Source organism: Choloepus didactylus, chromosome 21 (assembly GCF_015220235.1).
Source record: "Choloepus didactylus isolate mChoDid1 chromosome 21, mChoDid1.pri, whole genome shotgun sequence".
Classification (NCBI taxonomy): Eukaryota; Metazoa; Chordata; class Mammalia; order Pilosa; family Megalonychidae; genus Choloepus; species Choloepus didactylus.
In genome coordinates this window covers 30,239,442-30,256,411 of record NC_051327.1, presented here as the reverse complement: position 1 = coordinate 30,256,411, position 16,970 = coordinate 30,239,442, and the positions used below count along the sequence as shown (strand labels likewise).

The 16,970-nt window shown below is 53.2% G+C and overlaps 1 protein-coding gene across 1 annotated transcript in view; it reads left to right on the top strand.

The window, feature by feature from the left end:
- The window catches only part of TRAP1 (TNF receptor associated protein 1), a 62,234-nt gene that overhangs the window by 38,578 nt on the left and 6,686 nt on the right, over positions 1-16,970 (top strand). Inside the window, exons 5-11 of the mRNA XM_037813572.1 lie at positions 6,716-6,787; positions 9,324-9,484; positions 10,472-10,581; positions 11,165-11,238; positions 11,672-11,827; positions 12,382-12,502; positions 13,296-13,365. Of these exons, the coding sequence (XP_037669500.1) occupies positions 6,716-6,787; positions 9,324-9,484; positions 10,472-10,581; positions 11,165-11,238; positions 11,672-11,827; positions 12,382-12,502; positions 13,296-13,365 (764 nt within the window). The remainder of the gene's footprint in view (positions 1-6,715; positions 6,788-9,323; positions 9,485-10,471; positions 10,582-11,164; positions 11,239-11,671; positions 11,828-12,381; positions 12,503-13,295; positions 13,366-16,970) is intronic.

The window sequence follows — 16,970 nt, the reverse complement described above, 5'->3', positions numbered from 1 at the left end:
TCACGGATTTGTGCTTTTGCCTCCTTGATTCTTGCTGAGAGGCGTTCTCTGTGCCTCGGGGCTGGCTGCTCACCTGAGTGAGCTCGGTTTACCTGCTCAGGACGTCGCCGTGGGGTGTGGGGTGCCTGTGTGTTATGAGGAGCCTGTGGCCCCCTCTGGCCGAGGACCCTGCATCTTCACTGCCGGCAGCACTGTCCTCAGGAACCAAACCGGAGTCTCCTCGGCTCTTGGTCTCTCCCGCTGGCCACGGTGACTTTTCCCTTCTGTCTCTCAAAGTATTTAACATCTTCCATTTTCATTTTCCTTTCATTTTCAAGGAGCTGTCTTTTGTCTCTTTTTTTTTTTTTTTTTTTTTGGTCCAAAAATCTAATCCTCCTTGTTATGAGGAGAATTCCTGAACGTTTCTTCTGCTTAGGACTAGGAGGTGTGAGAGTGTGTGTGTGAGTGTGTGAGTGTGTGTTCCTTCCGCCGGTCAGTCTGGCTCTTGTGCTTTCTCTCTTGTTCACTGTCTGTCTGGTCTGCGTGTGTGTGCACCTTTCTTTGTTGTTATTTTTGTTTTTTCATAACAGCATTGAGGTATGATTCACATGTAATGAAGTTCACCGCTTTTGAGTGTACGGTTCAGTGAGTTGTGCCCGGTGTGTGCAGTTGTGCATCCACCGCACCGTCACAAGCTCACCACTCCCGGTGTTTTCTGTGCCACTTTGTCGTCAGTCCTCTGCCTCCATCCCCCTCCCCTACAGTCACTCACTGTAGTTTCAGCTTTTCCAGAATTCCATTTAAATGGAATCACAGTGTAATTGTCAGGGTTCTCCAGAGAAACAGAATTGACAGGAGATGTGTGTGTGGTATTTGTGTATCAAGAGATTTATTATAGGAATTGGCTCATGCGACCATGGGGATTGGCAAGTCCAAATTCCATAGGGCAGGCTGCAGGTTGGAAACTCAAAGGTGGCATCTGCCTGAATTAGAGGTAGAAATTCTTGTTTGTGAAATCCTCTCAGTTCTCACTTCTGCAGCCTCCAACTTTTTCGATGAGGGGACACCTTTCATTGCCAAGGGCAGTCTCCTCTGTTGATTGTAGATGCAATCAGCAATAGATGAAATCAACTGACTAGTGATTCACATTCCTCTACAAAATCCCCTCACCCGTAGCAATCAGGGCAGTGCTTGCTTGACCAAACAGCTGGACACCGAGACCCAGCCGAGGTGACCCAGGAACTTCGCCATCACGTCCTGTACACACTAGTCTTCTGTATCTGGTCTCTTTCCCCTTGTCACACTTCTGCCATTCGCCCCTGTTGCTTCAGGCATCACAGTCAGCTCCCCACCCCAGGTGTTCTGTTGGGGGTGCGGGTGCGCGATTGTGACTCAGAGGCAAAGAACTCCAAGGGGGGTCAGGCTAGGCTTTAAGGAAAGAAGAGCCTGCAGGGGGGAGAGCATATTGGGGCCACGTGGCGGGACGGGGAGGATCCAAGAGCCACACCTGCTCGGTGGGGTGTGTCCACTCTTCCCGTGGTCGTGGGCCAGGCTGTCCCCACATAGGTCCTCCTGGTTGGAATCCTCTTAAACTGGATTGTCCTGTTGGAGGTGTAGAACCGCCAAGGGAGGAGGTGGGTGGTCTCAGGTGCCACAGCGGCCCTCGCCCTGGCCCGAAGGCGGAAGCAGCCCGGCGTCGCCATGGGTGAGGGCCAGTCCCGGCGCAGCCTCTCCATGCGGCGGGCGACTGTCCCCGCGTGGGAGGACTGAGGCCCTGGTCCCCACCGCAGTGTGGGTGACCTTTGACAGCGTTAGGCTAGGGAACACAGGGCACCCGAGTCCACTTACGGGAAATGCCTGGAATAAGCCAGTCCCGCAGCACAGGGGAGTTGCTGCTTCAGGGCCCAGGGTTTCCGCGGGGCGGTGAGAGGTGGCTGGTGACGGACAGTGTTGCCAGTGGCACAGCCTTGCGACGGGGGCTGACACCAGTGAAATGGCAGCTCCTGTGTTACGTACGTTTCCACAGTTAACAGTGGAAAGGGAATTTTAAAGAAACAAAATGGAGAATGGTTTTTGAAGCCGAATCTCAATGACAGAAGAGTTATACTTTTCCTCCAAATTATTGACTCAGTATTTTCTTCTTTTCAGGCTTTTTTTTTCAATGCATCTTTTTATTGTGACCTTTAACATATATATGTATATATATGTGATAACTATATATATATACACACACACATATATAAATATATAACAGTGATAACTTTCAAAGTACAAATTAACAGGTAGTTAGCAAATTTCAAAGAATGTCAGGGTCACAGTTCCACAACTTCAGCTATTTCCATTATTGTAAAATATAACAAACATACAGAAAGGTGTTAATTTTCAATATACAGCTCACCAAGCAGTTATGTAGGTAATTTCAAAAAGTATTATGGGTTATAGTTCCACAGTCTCAGTTCTTTCCCTATTATGCAATGTAGGTTATATACAGAAGTGAAGACTTTCAAAGCACAATTCAACGAGTAGCTGTAGAGCAAATTTCAGAGGATGCTATAGGTTACAGCTCCACCACGTCATTCACCTCCTTCCAACTGTTCCAACTCCCCAGCATCTGAAAGTGTATCTGTTATGTAAAGTTTCAGTATTCATAGACCTTTGTTAAATCTTATCTTGTTTATTGCTACCCTTTCCTCTCAGTGTCTTTCTCTATCTTCAGGGGTGTCTGGGCAGTGACCACCCTAACTTGTTCATACTGAAAGGGGCTGTCGATAGTATGGGGAAGGGGCTGCATCTGATAGTTGTTCTTAAAGAGGCTGTTGCTTCTGGGTTTTAGGACTTGTCTGGCACAGGAACACTCTGGTGGATTTAAGCTTCTGAGAGATAAAACTTAGTGAGTGAACCTTGTATAGAATCTCGGGTAGGGGCCTAGGTATTTGGGAACTACTTTTGGTAAGGGCATGGCTTACTGAGGCCATTGGGGATGTCTAGCTGGAGCTTGCATAAGAGAAACCTCCAGGATAGCCTCTCGGCTCTGGGCTCTCTCAGCCACTGTGACCTCAGCTTGTTGCCTTTCTTTTCCCCCCTTTTGGTCAAGTAGGCATTTTCAATCCCTTGCTGCCAAGGTCAGGCTTGTTCCTGGGAATCATGTCCCATGTCGCCAGGGAGATTCACTCCCCTGGGAGTCATGTCCCATGTATGGGTGAGGTTAATGAATTTATTTGCTGAGTTGGGCTTAGAGAAAGGCCACATCTGAGCAACAAAAAAGGTTCCCTGGAGGTGCCTCTTAGGCATAATTATAGGAGGGCTCAGCCTCCCATTTACAGCCCTAAGTTTCACAAGAGCAAGCCTCAAGTTGAGGGCTTGATTTATTAAGTAGTGGGTTCTTAATTTCACTTAATATTATATTCTATCCCAAGATAAATGATCAGTTTCTTACATTACCTTCACTTCGTTGTACAATCATCATCACTCTCACTTTAAACAATTATCATAACATAGTACATCCCAGAGCTCTTATCAGCTGCTAGCTATTCATCCCTAGTATTAGTGTAGAGGTGGTAAGATATTCCTATTAAATATAGTCTTAATGTGTAATGGGTAGTTTTTCCATACTACCACTCTATTATGAACCTTCTGTAGCAGTGTCGTACCTTGTAAGTATCTCATGCTAACACTTATTTAGGTCTGGGGTGCTGCTCTGTGGGTTATGTGCTTTTAAACAACCATTTACAAACATGTTTGCCTTCAGTGTGTCAGTGATACTTACAATCCCATTAACGAACCATAGACATACCTGTCCATTCCCATACCATTAAGTTCACCCTCATTATCATATCTGTACATATTAGATCATCATTCCCCCCTCACTAGCCTCTGTCAATCTGTAGGTCCCCCATATTCTACATTATAAGACACTACTTTTACATTTTTCATGGAGTTCACATCAGTGGTAACATACAATATGTCTTCTTGTGCCTGGCTTATTTCACTCAGCATTAACGTCTTCACGCTTCATCCATGTTGTCATATGTTTCACGTCCTTACTGCTGCATAGTATTCCATCGTGAGTACATACCACATTTTGTTTATCCATTCATCTGTTGAAGGACATTTGGATTGTTTCCATGTCTTGGCAATTGTGAATAATGCTGTTATGAACATTGATGTGCAAATATCTGTTCATGTCACTGTTTTCAGATCTTATGGTTATATACCGAGAAGTGAAATTGCTAGATCATAGAATACTGCAACATCTGGTTTTCTGAGGAACTGTCAAACTGTCTTCCAGAGAGGCTGAACCATTATACAGTCCCGCCAGCAATGAGTAAGAGTTTCAATTTCTCCACATCCCCTCCAGCATTTGTAGATTCCTGTTTGTTTGATAGCAGCTGTTCTAATTGGTGTGAGATGATATCTCATTGTGGTCTTGATTTGCATCTCCCTACTAGCTAGTGAAGAGGAACATTTTTTCATGTGTTTTTTAGCCATTTGTATTTCCTCTTCAGAGAAATGTCTTTTCATATCTTTTGCCCATTTTATAATTGGGCTGTCTGTACTATTGTCATTGAGTTGTAGAATTTCTTTATTTATGCAGGATATAGTGTCTTACCAGATACATAGTTTCCAAATATTTTCTCCCATTGCATTGGCTGCCTCTTCACCTTTTTGACAAATTCCTTTGAGGTACAGAAGCTTTTGATTTTGAGGAGTTCCCGTTTATCTTTTTTTTTTTTCGTTGCTTGTGCTTTGGGTGTAAGGTCTAAGAAGCAACCTCCTAATACTAGGTCTTGAAGATGTTTCCCTATATTATCTTCTAGGGGTTTTATGGTACTGTCTCTTATATTGATGTCTTTGATCCACTTTGAGTTAGTTTTTGTATATGGTGTGAGATAGGGGTCCTCTTTCATTCTTGTGGATATGGATATCCAGTTCTCCCAGCCCCATTTGTTAAAGATACTGTTCTATCCCAGTTCAGTGGATTTGGGGGATTTATCAAAAATCAGTTGACCATAGATCTGAGGATGTATTTCCAAATTCGCAATTTGATTCCATTGATCAATATGTCTATCTTTTATGCCAATACCATGCTATTCTGACTACTGTGGCTTTATGGTAGACTTCAAAATCAGGACGTGTAAGTCCTTCATTTTTCTTTTTTTAGAATGTTTTTAGCAGCTCAAATCGCCTTTCCCTTCCAAATAAATTTGATAACTAGCTTTTCCAAGTCTGCCAAGTAGGTTGTTGGAATTTTGATCAGAATTGCATTGAATCTGTAGGTCAGTTTGGGTAGGGTTGCCATCTTAGCGACGTTTAGCCTTCCTGTCCATGAACATGGAATATCTTTCCATCTCTTTAGGTCCCTTCTATTTAATAAAGTTATATAATTTTCTATGTAAAGGTCTTTTATATCCTTGTTTAAGTTTTTTCCTAGGTCCTTGACTTTTTTTAGTTGCTGTTGTGAATGGAATCTTTTTCTTGAGTGTCTCTTCTGTTAGGTCATTTCTTAACGTGTAGAAGGTAAGGCATACTGACTTATGTGCCTTAATCTTGTATTCTGCCACTTCGCTGAATTTGTTTTTTAGTTCAAGTAGCTGTGCCGTCAGTTTCTCAGGGTTTTCCAAGTATAACATCATATCATCTGCAAATAATGACAGTTTTACTTCTTCCTTTCCAATTTGGACGCCTTTTATTTCTTTGTCTTGCCAGATTGCTCTGGCTAGCACTTCTAGCACAATGTTCAATAATAGAGGCAACAGCGAGAATCCTTGTCTCATTCTCAATCTTACAGGGAAGACTTCCAGCTTCTCACCATGGAGTACAATGCTGGCTGTAGGTTTTTCATATATGTCCTTTATCATTTTGAGGAAGTTTCCTTCAATTCCTACCATTTGAAGTGTTCTTATCAGAAAGATGCTGCAGAGCTGTGTGTCTCACCTTCCAGCTCAGATGCCCCATAGTCCCTGTCTGCCATGCACCTGTGAGTCCCTGGGATTGGGGGAGGGCTCCTGGCACTTCCATGTGGCACCCCTGCCTCTGGGCTGTGCACACCGTGGAGGAAGGGTGGATACCATCACGAGCCTGCCAAATCCCAGATTCCTCTCAGGGAAGCTCTTGGCCACAGGGTTGTGATGGGTTGTCTCCCAGCCAGCTGCAAAGACGGCTGCACAGGGCTTGAAAAGCTGCTCCCCTCCGCACTCGTCTGCCTGTCCTGGGGGCTCTTGGCTGCAGGTCTGTGAAGTTATCACCCGAGCCAGGTGCTCAGGAGGGTGCCTGGGGCGTGGAAGGCTGCCCCGCTCCACGTTCGTTGGCCGGCTCCAACCGCCTTTCCCCTGGCAGTGTTCTGGGCCGATCAATCACTGGTCTTAAACACAGTCTCTCGGCTTCTCCAAGTACACACTCACTGTGGGTGTAGACGTCCCTGCCCAGCCGTAGGAACCCTGATACTGGTGTTCTGGAGCATTTTCTGTCCTTCGTCTAGTGTTTTTCATGGAAAAGAACTTTCTCTGTTTCTCCTAATGCGCCATCTTCAGGCAGGTTTTTAATAAAGACATCTTCTCCTCTGCTACAACTTCCGGTTTTCTCTAGGAGGCCTGGGCCAATGTGACTGGAAGCTTTCCTGGTGCACACAGCCCTTTCTGCGAGGCTGATGGGTGCCATTGAGCCCCTGGGGCGCTGCTGTGTCTCAGTGCCTCCCTCAGTCCTGGTGCTGTGGCCCTTAGGGTGTTTGTCTCCTCAGGACACCGGAATTGGGATGACACATGATGAGCTGGTGTCCAACCTCGGGACGATCGCCCGATCCGGATCCAAGGTAAGCATTACCTACCTCTTCGCCGCCACCTTGATTTTGCTTGATGCTGTGACTGCCCCTGCCCCCATCCCTCAACAGGGAGAGGGAGCCCCGCACCGCGGAGGCCAGAGCCTGTGCCGGGCCCCAGGGAGTGCTCTGGCCTTGTCTTGTTTGCAGCACAGTGACCTCGAGGCGGGCTCTGAACAGCCCCACCTTACAGGTGAGGGGCCTGATGTCCGTCACCCGGGTCCAGAAGTTCTCCATTGACCTCTTCAGAGCCTCTTCTCAGTGATTCCTTGAGCTGGGTGGGCTGGGGGTGCCGAGGGTCACGGCAGCCACTTGTCCTCCCTCCTCTCTCCTGCGCCGCTGAGGCCCTGAGGCCGTGGAGTCCGGGGGTGCTGGTTGAGGGCTGCTTTGCCCCTGGAGCTGTCATGGAACGACATGGGCTGGTTCAGGGGCTCTCCACCCCCCCAAACTCTCTGTGTGCGCTGAGACACACCAGGTAGTCCCTGATGGGTGGGCACATGCTCGTCTCTCCACATTGGTGTGGGGGTGGCTGGAACGGCCGTGAGGCGTGTGCTTGAGAGTCAAATGTCGGCCCAGGGTATTTCACAGAAATCTCCACTTTTAAAATACTGCTTCACCACCGTTTCTTTTTTCTCATTGAGATTTTGTTGTGTTTTTATCAAGGATAGCCTGTGCTGTTCCACTTCATAGCCACCAGCCACGTGGGGCCGTTTAAGATTAACCTGATTTAAATGGCCTAACATTGACCATTGAGCCCCGCGGCCTCTGAGTGACAGGCCCTGTGTGCTCAGTGGCTGCTGTGCTGGACGGCACACACGGAACCTTCCATCGTCGCAGGAAGTTCTGTCGGCCAGCCCTGGCCGTCGGAATGAGTGTGCGTCGTACTTAATTTTTAATCTTAAGAACTTTGATAACGTTAAATGTCCAGCCCTGTGCTGTTATGTTAAAGCACTGCCTGGTGTGTCCTGCTCTCCCACCAAGCTTGGGCCCCAGAAGACAAACTTAGAAAACCCCCTTTCCTCCCCACAAAATAATAGGGGTGGGGCCTTCGGAGTCAGGTGGGCCTGACAAAGCGGGAGGCCCCAGGAGCCTGGCCAGGAGGCCCCTTCCGCAGCTCTCGCGGGTCCGGCTGCTTCGTTCTCCAGAACTTCCTGGGTGAAGACAGGGAAACCCAGGCTTTTAAAAAAACCTATCTTTTTTTTGAAGTCTGCAATAAATTATACTAATCACTCTCTCTCTTCAAACCCTCGGCTCTGAAGATCCTCCTTTTTCCTGAAAGTTCTGTAGTTTTGTTTTACACTTAAATCTGTGATCCCTTTTGGTCGCGGTTCACTTTTTTGCCTGTGGATGTCCAGCTGCTCCGGCTCTGTCTGGTGAGCCGCCTTCCGTGGCTGCCTGGGTGCCTTCGTCGGAAGCCGCTGGCCGGGTCTGCAGGGGCCTCCGGTCCTCTCCTGACGCGCGACCACCGTCCTCCTCTCCAGCAGGGCCCCCAGCCTGGATGACGCGCAGCGGCGCTGTGCTTCTCAGGTGTTAGCCGAGCTGCTGTGAGCCGCTTTGGGCACGTCGCTGCCATTTCATGTTTTGAGTTATTTTCTTAGAATAAATCCACAGGAGTGTATTTCCTGGGTCCCAGGCTCTGCAGCATCTGCTGGGCGTGAGGACGGTCTGCCCCCCGGGTCCTCGGGCCCGGCCTCCATCAATCCCTGCTTCCTTCTCATCCCCGTGTCCCTTTCTGCCTTCTTGTGCATGTGCCATTTCTCGGGTGTCCTCCTTTCCTTGGGTCACCCACCTGCTCTGCACTGCCTTCCCCAGAGGAGGTGTTTTCTGTAGCTGGTGTTGGAGTAAATTACCCCAGGTGGACGGCTTTCATCCTTACTCTGAGCTCCACAGTGGAACTGAGACTTCCCACCCCACTCGGCGTTGAAGGGGGTGGTCAGCCCTGTGCCCAGGGCCCACAGAGCCAGGCAGAAAGCTCCCACCCAGGCTCACCCAGCCTCTGCTGGCTGGCCCCTCTCTCCATTGACTTCTACCACTTGGAGGGGAGAACGTACAGCCGTTTTCCTAGAGGTGCTGTTCTAGAACTCTCCCTAGCCCTGCCGTAGACTGGCAGACTGCAGGAACATGCTGGGGAGGGTCTCGTCCCCTGAGTCCTGAGTGTCTGCATGGCCAGGTGGCATCATCTGCTGTTTCTGCTGTCAAATATGTGCACCCATCCAGACCCCCAGTCCCCCCCAGGACGTGGGACCCGCAGGCTGACAGCTGTGGAAACGGGCAGAATCATGGGCGTCGGGAATCGTGCAGCGCCCACTCCGCTGCCCCCCAGCTCGGTGTTGCTGGCAGCGGCTTCCTCTCTGCTCCTTAGTTCTTTCTGTGTCAAGTGAGGATGAAGATGCGCTTCATCGCGTTGTTCTGAGGATGTGGCATCAACGCCTGGGGGCTTGGGGCAGCTTCTGGTGGCCCCCGGGGGCTTGGGCGCTGAAGGTGCTCCCCGGGGTGAGGGCGCCCGCCCTGAGCAGCCCTGTCGCCACAGGCCTTCCTGGACGCCCTGCAGAGCCAGGCCGAGGCCAGCAGCAGGATCATCGGCCAGTTCGGTGTGGGCTTCTACTCCGCCTTCATGGTGGCCGACAGGGTGGAGGTCTTCTCCCGGCCGGCGGCCCCCGGGAGCCCAGGCCACCAGTGGCTTTCTGACGGGTGAGTACGGGGGGATGGTGCCCGCCACCCCACACTGGGGAGTTGCTCCTGCCCCCTGGAGAGCAAAGTGTAATTCAGCTGCACTCAATTTGGAGAAAGCTAGACCTTGTTCAGAAAATGGAGACGGGCATCTTCCAGGCTTTTAGAGTGGGGCTGGCTGCCACCGTCATGTTCTGCAGTGGGGTCCCTGCCCGTGGAGCCCCTTGGTGGCCTGGCTGGCTCGCGGAGAGGGGGCTTCTCCCGGCCTCGAGGCCCCAGATTGCCCGGGAGTTGACCTGCTGGCCCACCTCACCACGTGGAGACGGGCGAGAGGAGACCCTGGTGCCTCTGTGGCCGCTCAGCCCCAAGGAGTTTTCTCCGAAAGATGCTTGTGGTGTTGTTTAATGTGCACTTGGAGGGATGTCATTGCAAGTTATCAGGCGGGGTCCAAAAATCTTTTCAGATAGTAATCAGAAAATTGTACCTTATTCATTTCGGGAGCTTCAGGAAAACTTTCTGAATGTGGCTTTCCTGACCGGCGTCAGGTCTGCAGCTCAGTGTCGGGCGAGCCGGCTGGAGCACAGCTCTGCTCACCTCTCAGGGAAAACAAAAGTTTTCTGTCTATTCCGAGAAAGCAGAGCTCAGTAAATCTGGGCCCATTTCAGGGGGACGGCCCGTCTTGTGCTTTGGGATGGTTTTTCTGCTCTTCGGGGAAGCCCATGGCTTCTGCCAGAAACTCCAGAACGCAGTGACTTAGCAGAGGAGCCCAGGAGGTGCTGGGGGGCAGGCGGAGGCCCCAGGGCGTGGGGGAGACGCACAGCGGCCTTGGTCCCCCGATAGGCTTAGTCCGAGGGCCTTGCTGGGCTCAGAAATGGCAGCCCTTCCCGTTCCTCCTTCTACATGCTTCCAGGCTCTTGTTTCTGAAAATCCAAGGAAAAATGACCTAGTTTGTCATATAGGATTTGTCAATAACTGGGGAACTGGCTCTTCCCTTCCTTCTTGTATTAGCTCTGGAGTGTTCGAAATCGCTGAAGCTTCAGGAGTCAGGACTGGGACCAAAATAATCATCCACCTCAAGCCAGACTGCAGGGAGTTCGCCAGTGAGGCCCGGGTTCGAGGTGAGTGGGGCTTTTGCCCCAAGACCAGCTCCGGGAATGTGTGTGCGGCGGCCAGCGAGGCCCTGTCCTCCTGGCGTGTCCTGTTAGATTCCGGTTCCGATATGCACACGAGGGACACCAAGGCGGAGCAGTGGACATGCAGCCCGTTACCCGGGAGGGGCTGGGCGCCCGGTCCTGGGCCTGGGGGTGTCTAGGAAAGAACCTCTCTAGCCTCTCCTGGGAGCTGGACGGCAAGTCCTGCTGGCTGGGATGGGTCTGTCCTCTTTCTCCCTCCCTGGAGTAGGGCGTGTCTCCGCACACCTGTGGGCTGACCACCCGCCTTCCGCGCAGACTCCCCGAGGGGCCTCTCCTTTGCTGCGTTTAGGCCACTGGGGCAGTTCCCCCACCGGCTCGGCTGCTCCCCTGTGGTCCAGCGGGGAGGACGCGTGTCCCTGCCTGCAGGACGGACGGGGCGCTGGCCCACTGCCTGGTCTCCGAGCCGGGGGTCATTCCCAGCAGGCGGGTCCCTGCCGGAGCCAGCCCCAGGGCTTTGTCTCCAGAAGCCTCCTCCATTCGCCTGTGGCTTTTCTTTTTTCCCCTCCAGATGTGGTCACAAAATACAGTAACTTTGTCAGCTTCCCCCTGTACCTTAACGGGAGGCGTCTCAACACTTTGCAGGTGAGACCCTAAACTGCCCAGGGCATAGGCGAGATTGGGGGCCTCTTCCCAGAGTCAGAGGATACGGGTGCTGTTTGTGGAGAGGTGTGGTTGGGGGCCCCTCTCCTGCAGGGGCTCCAGCCCTGCCTCCTGGCTGAGCTTCCTGTGCACGGCGCCGTGGGGTCTTGCTCCTGCAGCCTCCGTGTTTCCTCTCTTTGCCAACCTTCCCCCACTCTAGCGCCCCCCACCCCTGAAAACCCTCCCCCGTGGGCCTGGGGGGCCACAGTCAGCATGGGTGGGCTGAGACGGAGACAGGGCCTCACTCGTTGGAGGGCTGTGCCCGCAGGCGCCCTGGGGTGCAGCTCAGCACCCACATACCCGTGGTCCCCGGGTGAGCTCAGGGTGTTGGCGGAAGGGACCTTCTCAACACGTCCTCACTGGTCCACACTGACAGGCCATCTGGACGCTGGACGCCAAGGACGTGGGCGAGTGGCAGCACGAGGAGTTCTACCGCTACATCGCACAGGCCCACGACAAACCCCGCTACACCCTGCACTACAGGGCGGACGCGCCGCTCAGCATCCGCAGCGTCTTCTACGTGCCCGAGATGGTGAGGCCCCTGGGCCCATGCTGACGGCCCAGGGCCCGGGGGGGTCTGCCGAGCCTCTTGTTGCACGTTACTGCCTGCCACACGGGCTCTAGAGCAGACGGCTGTAGCCCTCAGCGAGGTCAAAGGAGATACCTCAGGCTTTGCGGCTGCACAGCCTCTGTCTCCACGGCCGAACCCGCCACGGCGGCACAGAAGCCACTGCAGAGAACCAGGGACACGTGGCCGCAGCCGGTAGATTTCCGTTATAGACACTGATGTTTGAACTTCATGCACATTTCTCATGTCATGAAATACTCTTCTTTGGTTTTTTTTCCCTAACCATTTAAAACGAAAAAACCATCCTTAGCTGTCAGGTTGAACAGAAACGGCTGATCTCTGACCTGGAGCAAGGTCTGGCACTGTCCAGGGGATCTCACAAGCCTCGGTTGTTGATGTCCCTCTAGGGAGCAAACTGGGGTGCTGTGGAGGGCGGGGTGCTCCCCGGGGCAGGGCAGCTGCCGTGGCTGGCCCGGCTGGTTTCCCGGGGTGGCCCTGACCCGCCTTTCCGTCCTCAGAAGCCGTCCATGTTGGATGTGAGCCGGGAGCTGGGGTCGAGCGTGGCGCTGTACAGCCGCAAAGTCCTCATCCAGACCAAGGCTGCCGAGGTCCTGCCCCGCTGGCTGCGCTTTGTGCGAGGTGTGCCGCCCCGTCCTCTGTGGGGCCCCCAGCTTCGTGCCTGGGGCCCCGGGGCACCTCCTGGCTGCGTTTGTGTTGTGGGCCCAGAGGTCATTCTGACACGCGTGGGGCAGGGCAGGGAGCCCCGGCTGCCGGCCGGTCCCGGGTGGGGGTGGCTCGGGGCGTCGTCTGAGTTGGGCCCTTTCAGTGTTTGAAAATGTCACAAGCCTCAGGTTTATACGTGGTTTGCCTGAGTCAGTGGGATTCTAGATTATTAAAGAATCCAGCCCTTCAGTCTTCTATCCTCATAGCATACACGGGTGCAAAATGTCCGTGACATAGCGATGCTTTTTAAGATAAAATCCAGGAGGTATTTTTCTGAGCATCAGTGTGATCCTGAAATCTGGAAGCCTCCCTGCCAAGGCGCCTCCTGGCCTCGGTGCCGACCTCCCGCTAGATTGCCCCGGCCCAGGCTCTGCCCTTCTCTGCTTCCCTCTCACCACAGATGTCCTGTTTTTCTTTTTAAGTCAAATTTGATTTTTTTTTTTTTCTTTTAATTGAGATGTTGTGGGATTACAGAAAAGTCATGCACTGAATAGAGTTCCGTGTCCCACCCTGTTATCACACCTTGCCTTGGTGTGTCGGTTACAGTTTGTGAGAGAACATGTCTCTGATTGTGCTGTTGCCTGCAGTGTCTGATTTTAGTCAGGCTGAGAGGATGAAGGACAGTTAAGGGTGGGGATGGGCTTGCCGGGGCGGCGGAGGGGCCTTGCAGAGAGGGAACCAGGGAGAGCCCTGACACTGTTTCCCAAAGGTGTGGTGGACAGCGAGGACATCCCGCTGAACCTGAGCCGGGAGCTCCTGCAGGAGAGCGCACTCATCAGGTGAGCTCCACGGATGTGTCTGTGAGGAGGGGGTCCTGGGGAGCCTGGTGGGGCCCGGGCCTGGGGATTCAGCGTATCTCCAAGTGAGTGGACGGGGGTCCAGGAGGATTGGGTGGGGCTGCAGAGCCAGGTGGGTCTGGGGACGGGCAGAGCCCCCGGCTGTCAGTGGGTGGCCGTGCCTTTGGCTCATCTGCTCCGTTCTGGGCCCACCCAGTAATCTTTATTAAAAGTTTACCTTACTGGCTTTTTTGCTCAGTGAAGGGTACAACACTCAGCTCCGCCCCTGACCTGCAGGTGACCACTGTGTCCACTCTAGGGGGTGGCAGGTGGATGGCCGGCGTGGGGGTGGGTTCCGGGGCTGTGTGTGGGGTGGACGTCAGACTGGAGCCTCGCTGTGCCTGGCTCTTGGGTTGGCTGTGGAGTTGAGCAGGCAGCACTGACGGGCCTCGAGTCCTGTGCACCTGCCCCTCCGCGGAGGTGTGGGCGTGGGGCTGCGGGGTCAGAAGCAGAGGTGGGCTGAGGCGTGAGGTGGCCCGGGGACCGCTCCTGCCGCTGTCCCGGGGTGGGTGACGTCCAGGCGGGGCAGGTGCGGACACACCATTTCTGTTTTGTTTTGCTTTTAACATCACTGAAGTCAAACTGCTTGTACTGCTGTGTTTCCTTTTCTCCTACTTAGTGTTTAATTTTGAGCATTCTCCATTATAATGTTTCCTGGAAGCTCTTTAAGCTGAGACAGTGCATCCGTGCGTGCGCTGAGGTTGTGTTCCCACTCCCTTAGGGCCGAGCGTTTAGACTCTCCAGGTTTTTTTGTTTTGTTTTGTTTTGTTTTGGCTATTATAACACTTCAGTCAACATATTTATCTTTGTCCTTAAATCTTTATCCACAATGCTGAGTATTTCTTTAATGTGAGATTGCCTGGAGTGGGGTTACTTGGTCAGAAAGATCAACACCTAAGTATATGAAAGTTGTTGGTGTTTGTTCCCCCTTCTTAGGAAAGTGCCGTGCGTGTGACCCGTTGGCAGCAGGGGGTGCGCCGAGCAGGGGCGGGGCCGGCCTGGGCCTCGAGGCCTGCGCGTGGGGGCTGGCGACTCGCCCTGGGTGTGCCAGCAGGTTGCCTGTGATTTGCCCGATGTTTTAGCTCACATTGAAAAGGGGAGTGGGGACGCAGCCACTGAGGGAAGCTGGCTTGTGTGGGGCGCTGTTCCCCCCTTGGCCAAACCCACCCATCCCTGCACACCGCTTGGAGCTGGGCGAGGCCGGCTTGCCGCGGGGCTCACTGATGAAGCAGAGGGGCCAGGGCGGGGACCCGGTGGGCACGAGCGGCTCCGGGAGCTCCCTGTCCTGGTTGTGGCCGTGGCCCCCGTAGCGGAGGCTGCAGCAGCTGCCTGTTGCTGAGGCTCGTCCTCCACCAGGAAGGCTGCCGGCACTGCGCCCGGAGCCCTGCGGGGCGGGAGCTGCCGGGTCCCCGGGGGCCTTGCAGAGCCTCCCCAGACCGGGGAACTGGGCAGCAGGGGGGCTCGCTTGGCAGTCTGAGAAATCATCTTGAACAGAAGGGAGTCGGCCTTCAATGGAAACTTTTTAAAGAATCACGAACTCACAGAAAAGTTGGAAGCACGATGCAAAGAACGTTTTCCCCTGGAGCCTTCGCGCGTGAGTTGCCGCTGTGATGCCATCTTCCCCGAATCCTTTAGGGCACGTTGCCGGCAGACAAGGGCCACAGAACAGCCGCCACGAGGAAGGGAACTGCACAGCGTCCCTGCTCCCGTCCTGCTTGTGGCCGTGGCCCCCGTTCGGAGGCGTGTCGCCTTAGCTTCCTCCCGGGGGGAGGTTCCCGGCTCCCCTGACCGTCCCGACCGGGTGCCCTGGAAGGCCCCAGGCTGGTTGTCTGGAGAGCCCGGGCGGGTCTGACGCTCCCTCGTGGCGTTTTCCGGACGCGCCTGGCGGGAAGAGCACAGAGGTGGCCGCATCGTGCCAGACCCACCCCTGACCGAGCTGCTCTCTGGACGCTGAAGGTGGCGTCCGGGGGGATCACTCTTTCCCCTTCATGATGAATCGATATTGCGTGGGGTGGTATTTTGAAGCTACATAAATGATGCATTTTTATCAGACTTCCGAAGTATTTCTTTTATATATTTTTGCAGTGTTTGTAATTACTCACATGGACTGGTTTCCTGTTTTATTCCGTGGACAGCCATCTGTTCCTGTCTTTATTTATTTATTCATTCATTTTTTTTTCGTTGTTTATTTTGAAGCTCACACTGTCACCGAGCCAGCCCGTGGGAGCCCGTCCAGGCTGGCCCCGTGCCCTTTTAACACGTCCCCATCCTGCTTTGAGCACTTCCCCTGCCTCTGCACGGAGTGTCCCAGCTCAGCTTGTGTTTTGCTTGCATCCTTTCCCAACCCCAGGATTATTCGCTCCTCCAAGGAGCCCTGGTCCTGCTAAGGATGGGTGGGATTTAGAAGCTGAGATCCAGGCAGTGGGCATGCTCGTCGCCAGCGGGTATCACTGCTCCCAGGTCTTCTGGGTTGCCGGAGCGGAGGGGTGGGTGTGTGTGTGTGTGCACACGCGTTCACGTACAGCTCTGGGTCATGTGACGTACACAGCTGCATCCACATTTGTCCCTAAGCCCACTGGAAAGCACTCGCCGACAACTCCAGCACTCACGCTTGGGACCACTGGGACCCTGAGTCCTGCCCCTGCCCACACTGGCAGCTCCCTCTGACTGTGGGGACTCTGCCGCTCATCGTCCTTAGTGCATTTACTTGTGGGTAAATGGCTCCCATTGCTCCTGCCCCCCTGCTTGTGCTGACGCCCCATGCCAGGCCACCCTCCTCACCTCACTTGGGCCCTGCTGTCTCACCCTCACCCCCCAACAGCTTCCATGCCCAGCTCCCTGTGGTCTGACCCTGTGTGGACACCCCCTCGGGTCTGACAGCCTCCCGGGTCCGCCCGGGGCTGAGGTTGTTCAGGACAGGCCAGTGGAGGGGAAAAGGTTAAATATCACTGTCCCCCTGCCCTGGATTATTGAGGAAGTATGTGCTACTTTAAAGAAAAGACAAAATATTATCAAGAACATAAAAATGCCTGTAATCCAGCTGTTTGCTCGTGATTTTATGCTATTATATAAGGCTGCAGTAAACATCCTGACCCAGAAAAATCCTAACTTTGAAAAACTATAGTGTGCATGTGGTCTATTCATTTTAAATCCCAAAATACAGTGCAAACATAGCATACGCAGTACTGATCTTAATTCTGGAAAATTCTAGTGTGCATATAGCGTGTATAGCTTTTACATACGTGCTATCTGTGTGCACTGGAATTTTCCCAAATTGGGGTTTTTCTGACTCTGCTGTCAACTCTGGCACATGGGACTGTTCATGGTGGTGGTTTTGGTGGCTGAGCTGTGCCCAGCCCGCAGCGTCCCGTCCTCTTGCGGAACACCAGGGCCCTTGGTGACTCTTTGCTCTCCCGTGTGCTGCGGTGGAAATCCTGGGGCGCAAGTCTCTGTGCTTGCAGTTTGTTCCCAAGACGTGAGTCCTGCAGCTGGGACACAGGCTCACGGGCGAGATGCTGCCGAGGCACCTGACCCCGTTGCCAGGCTGC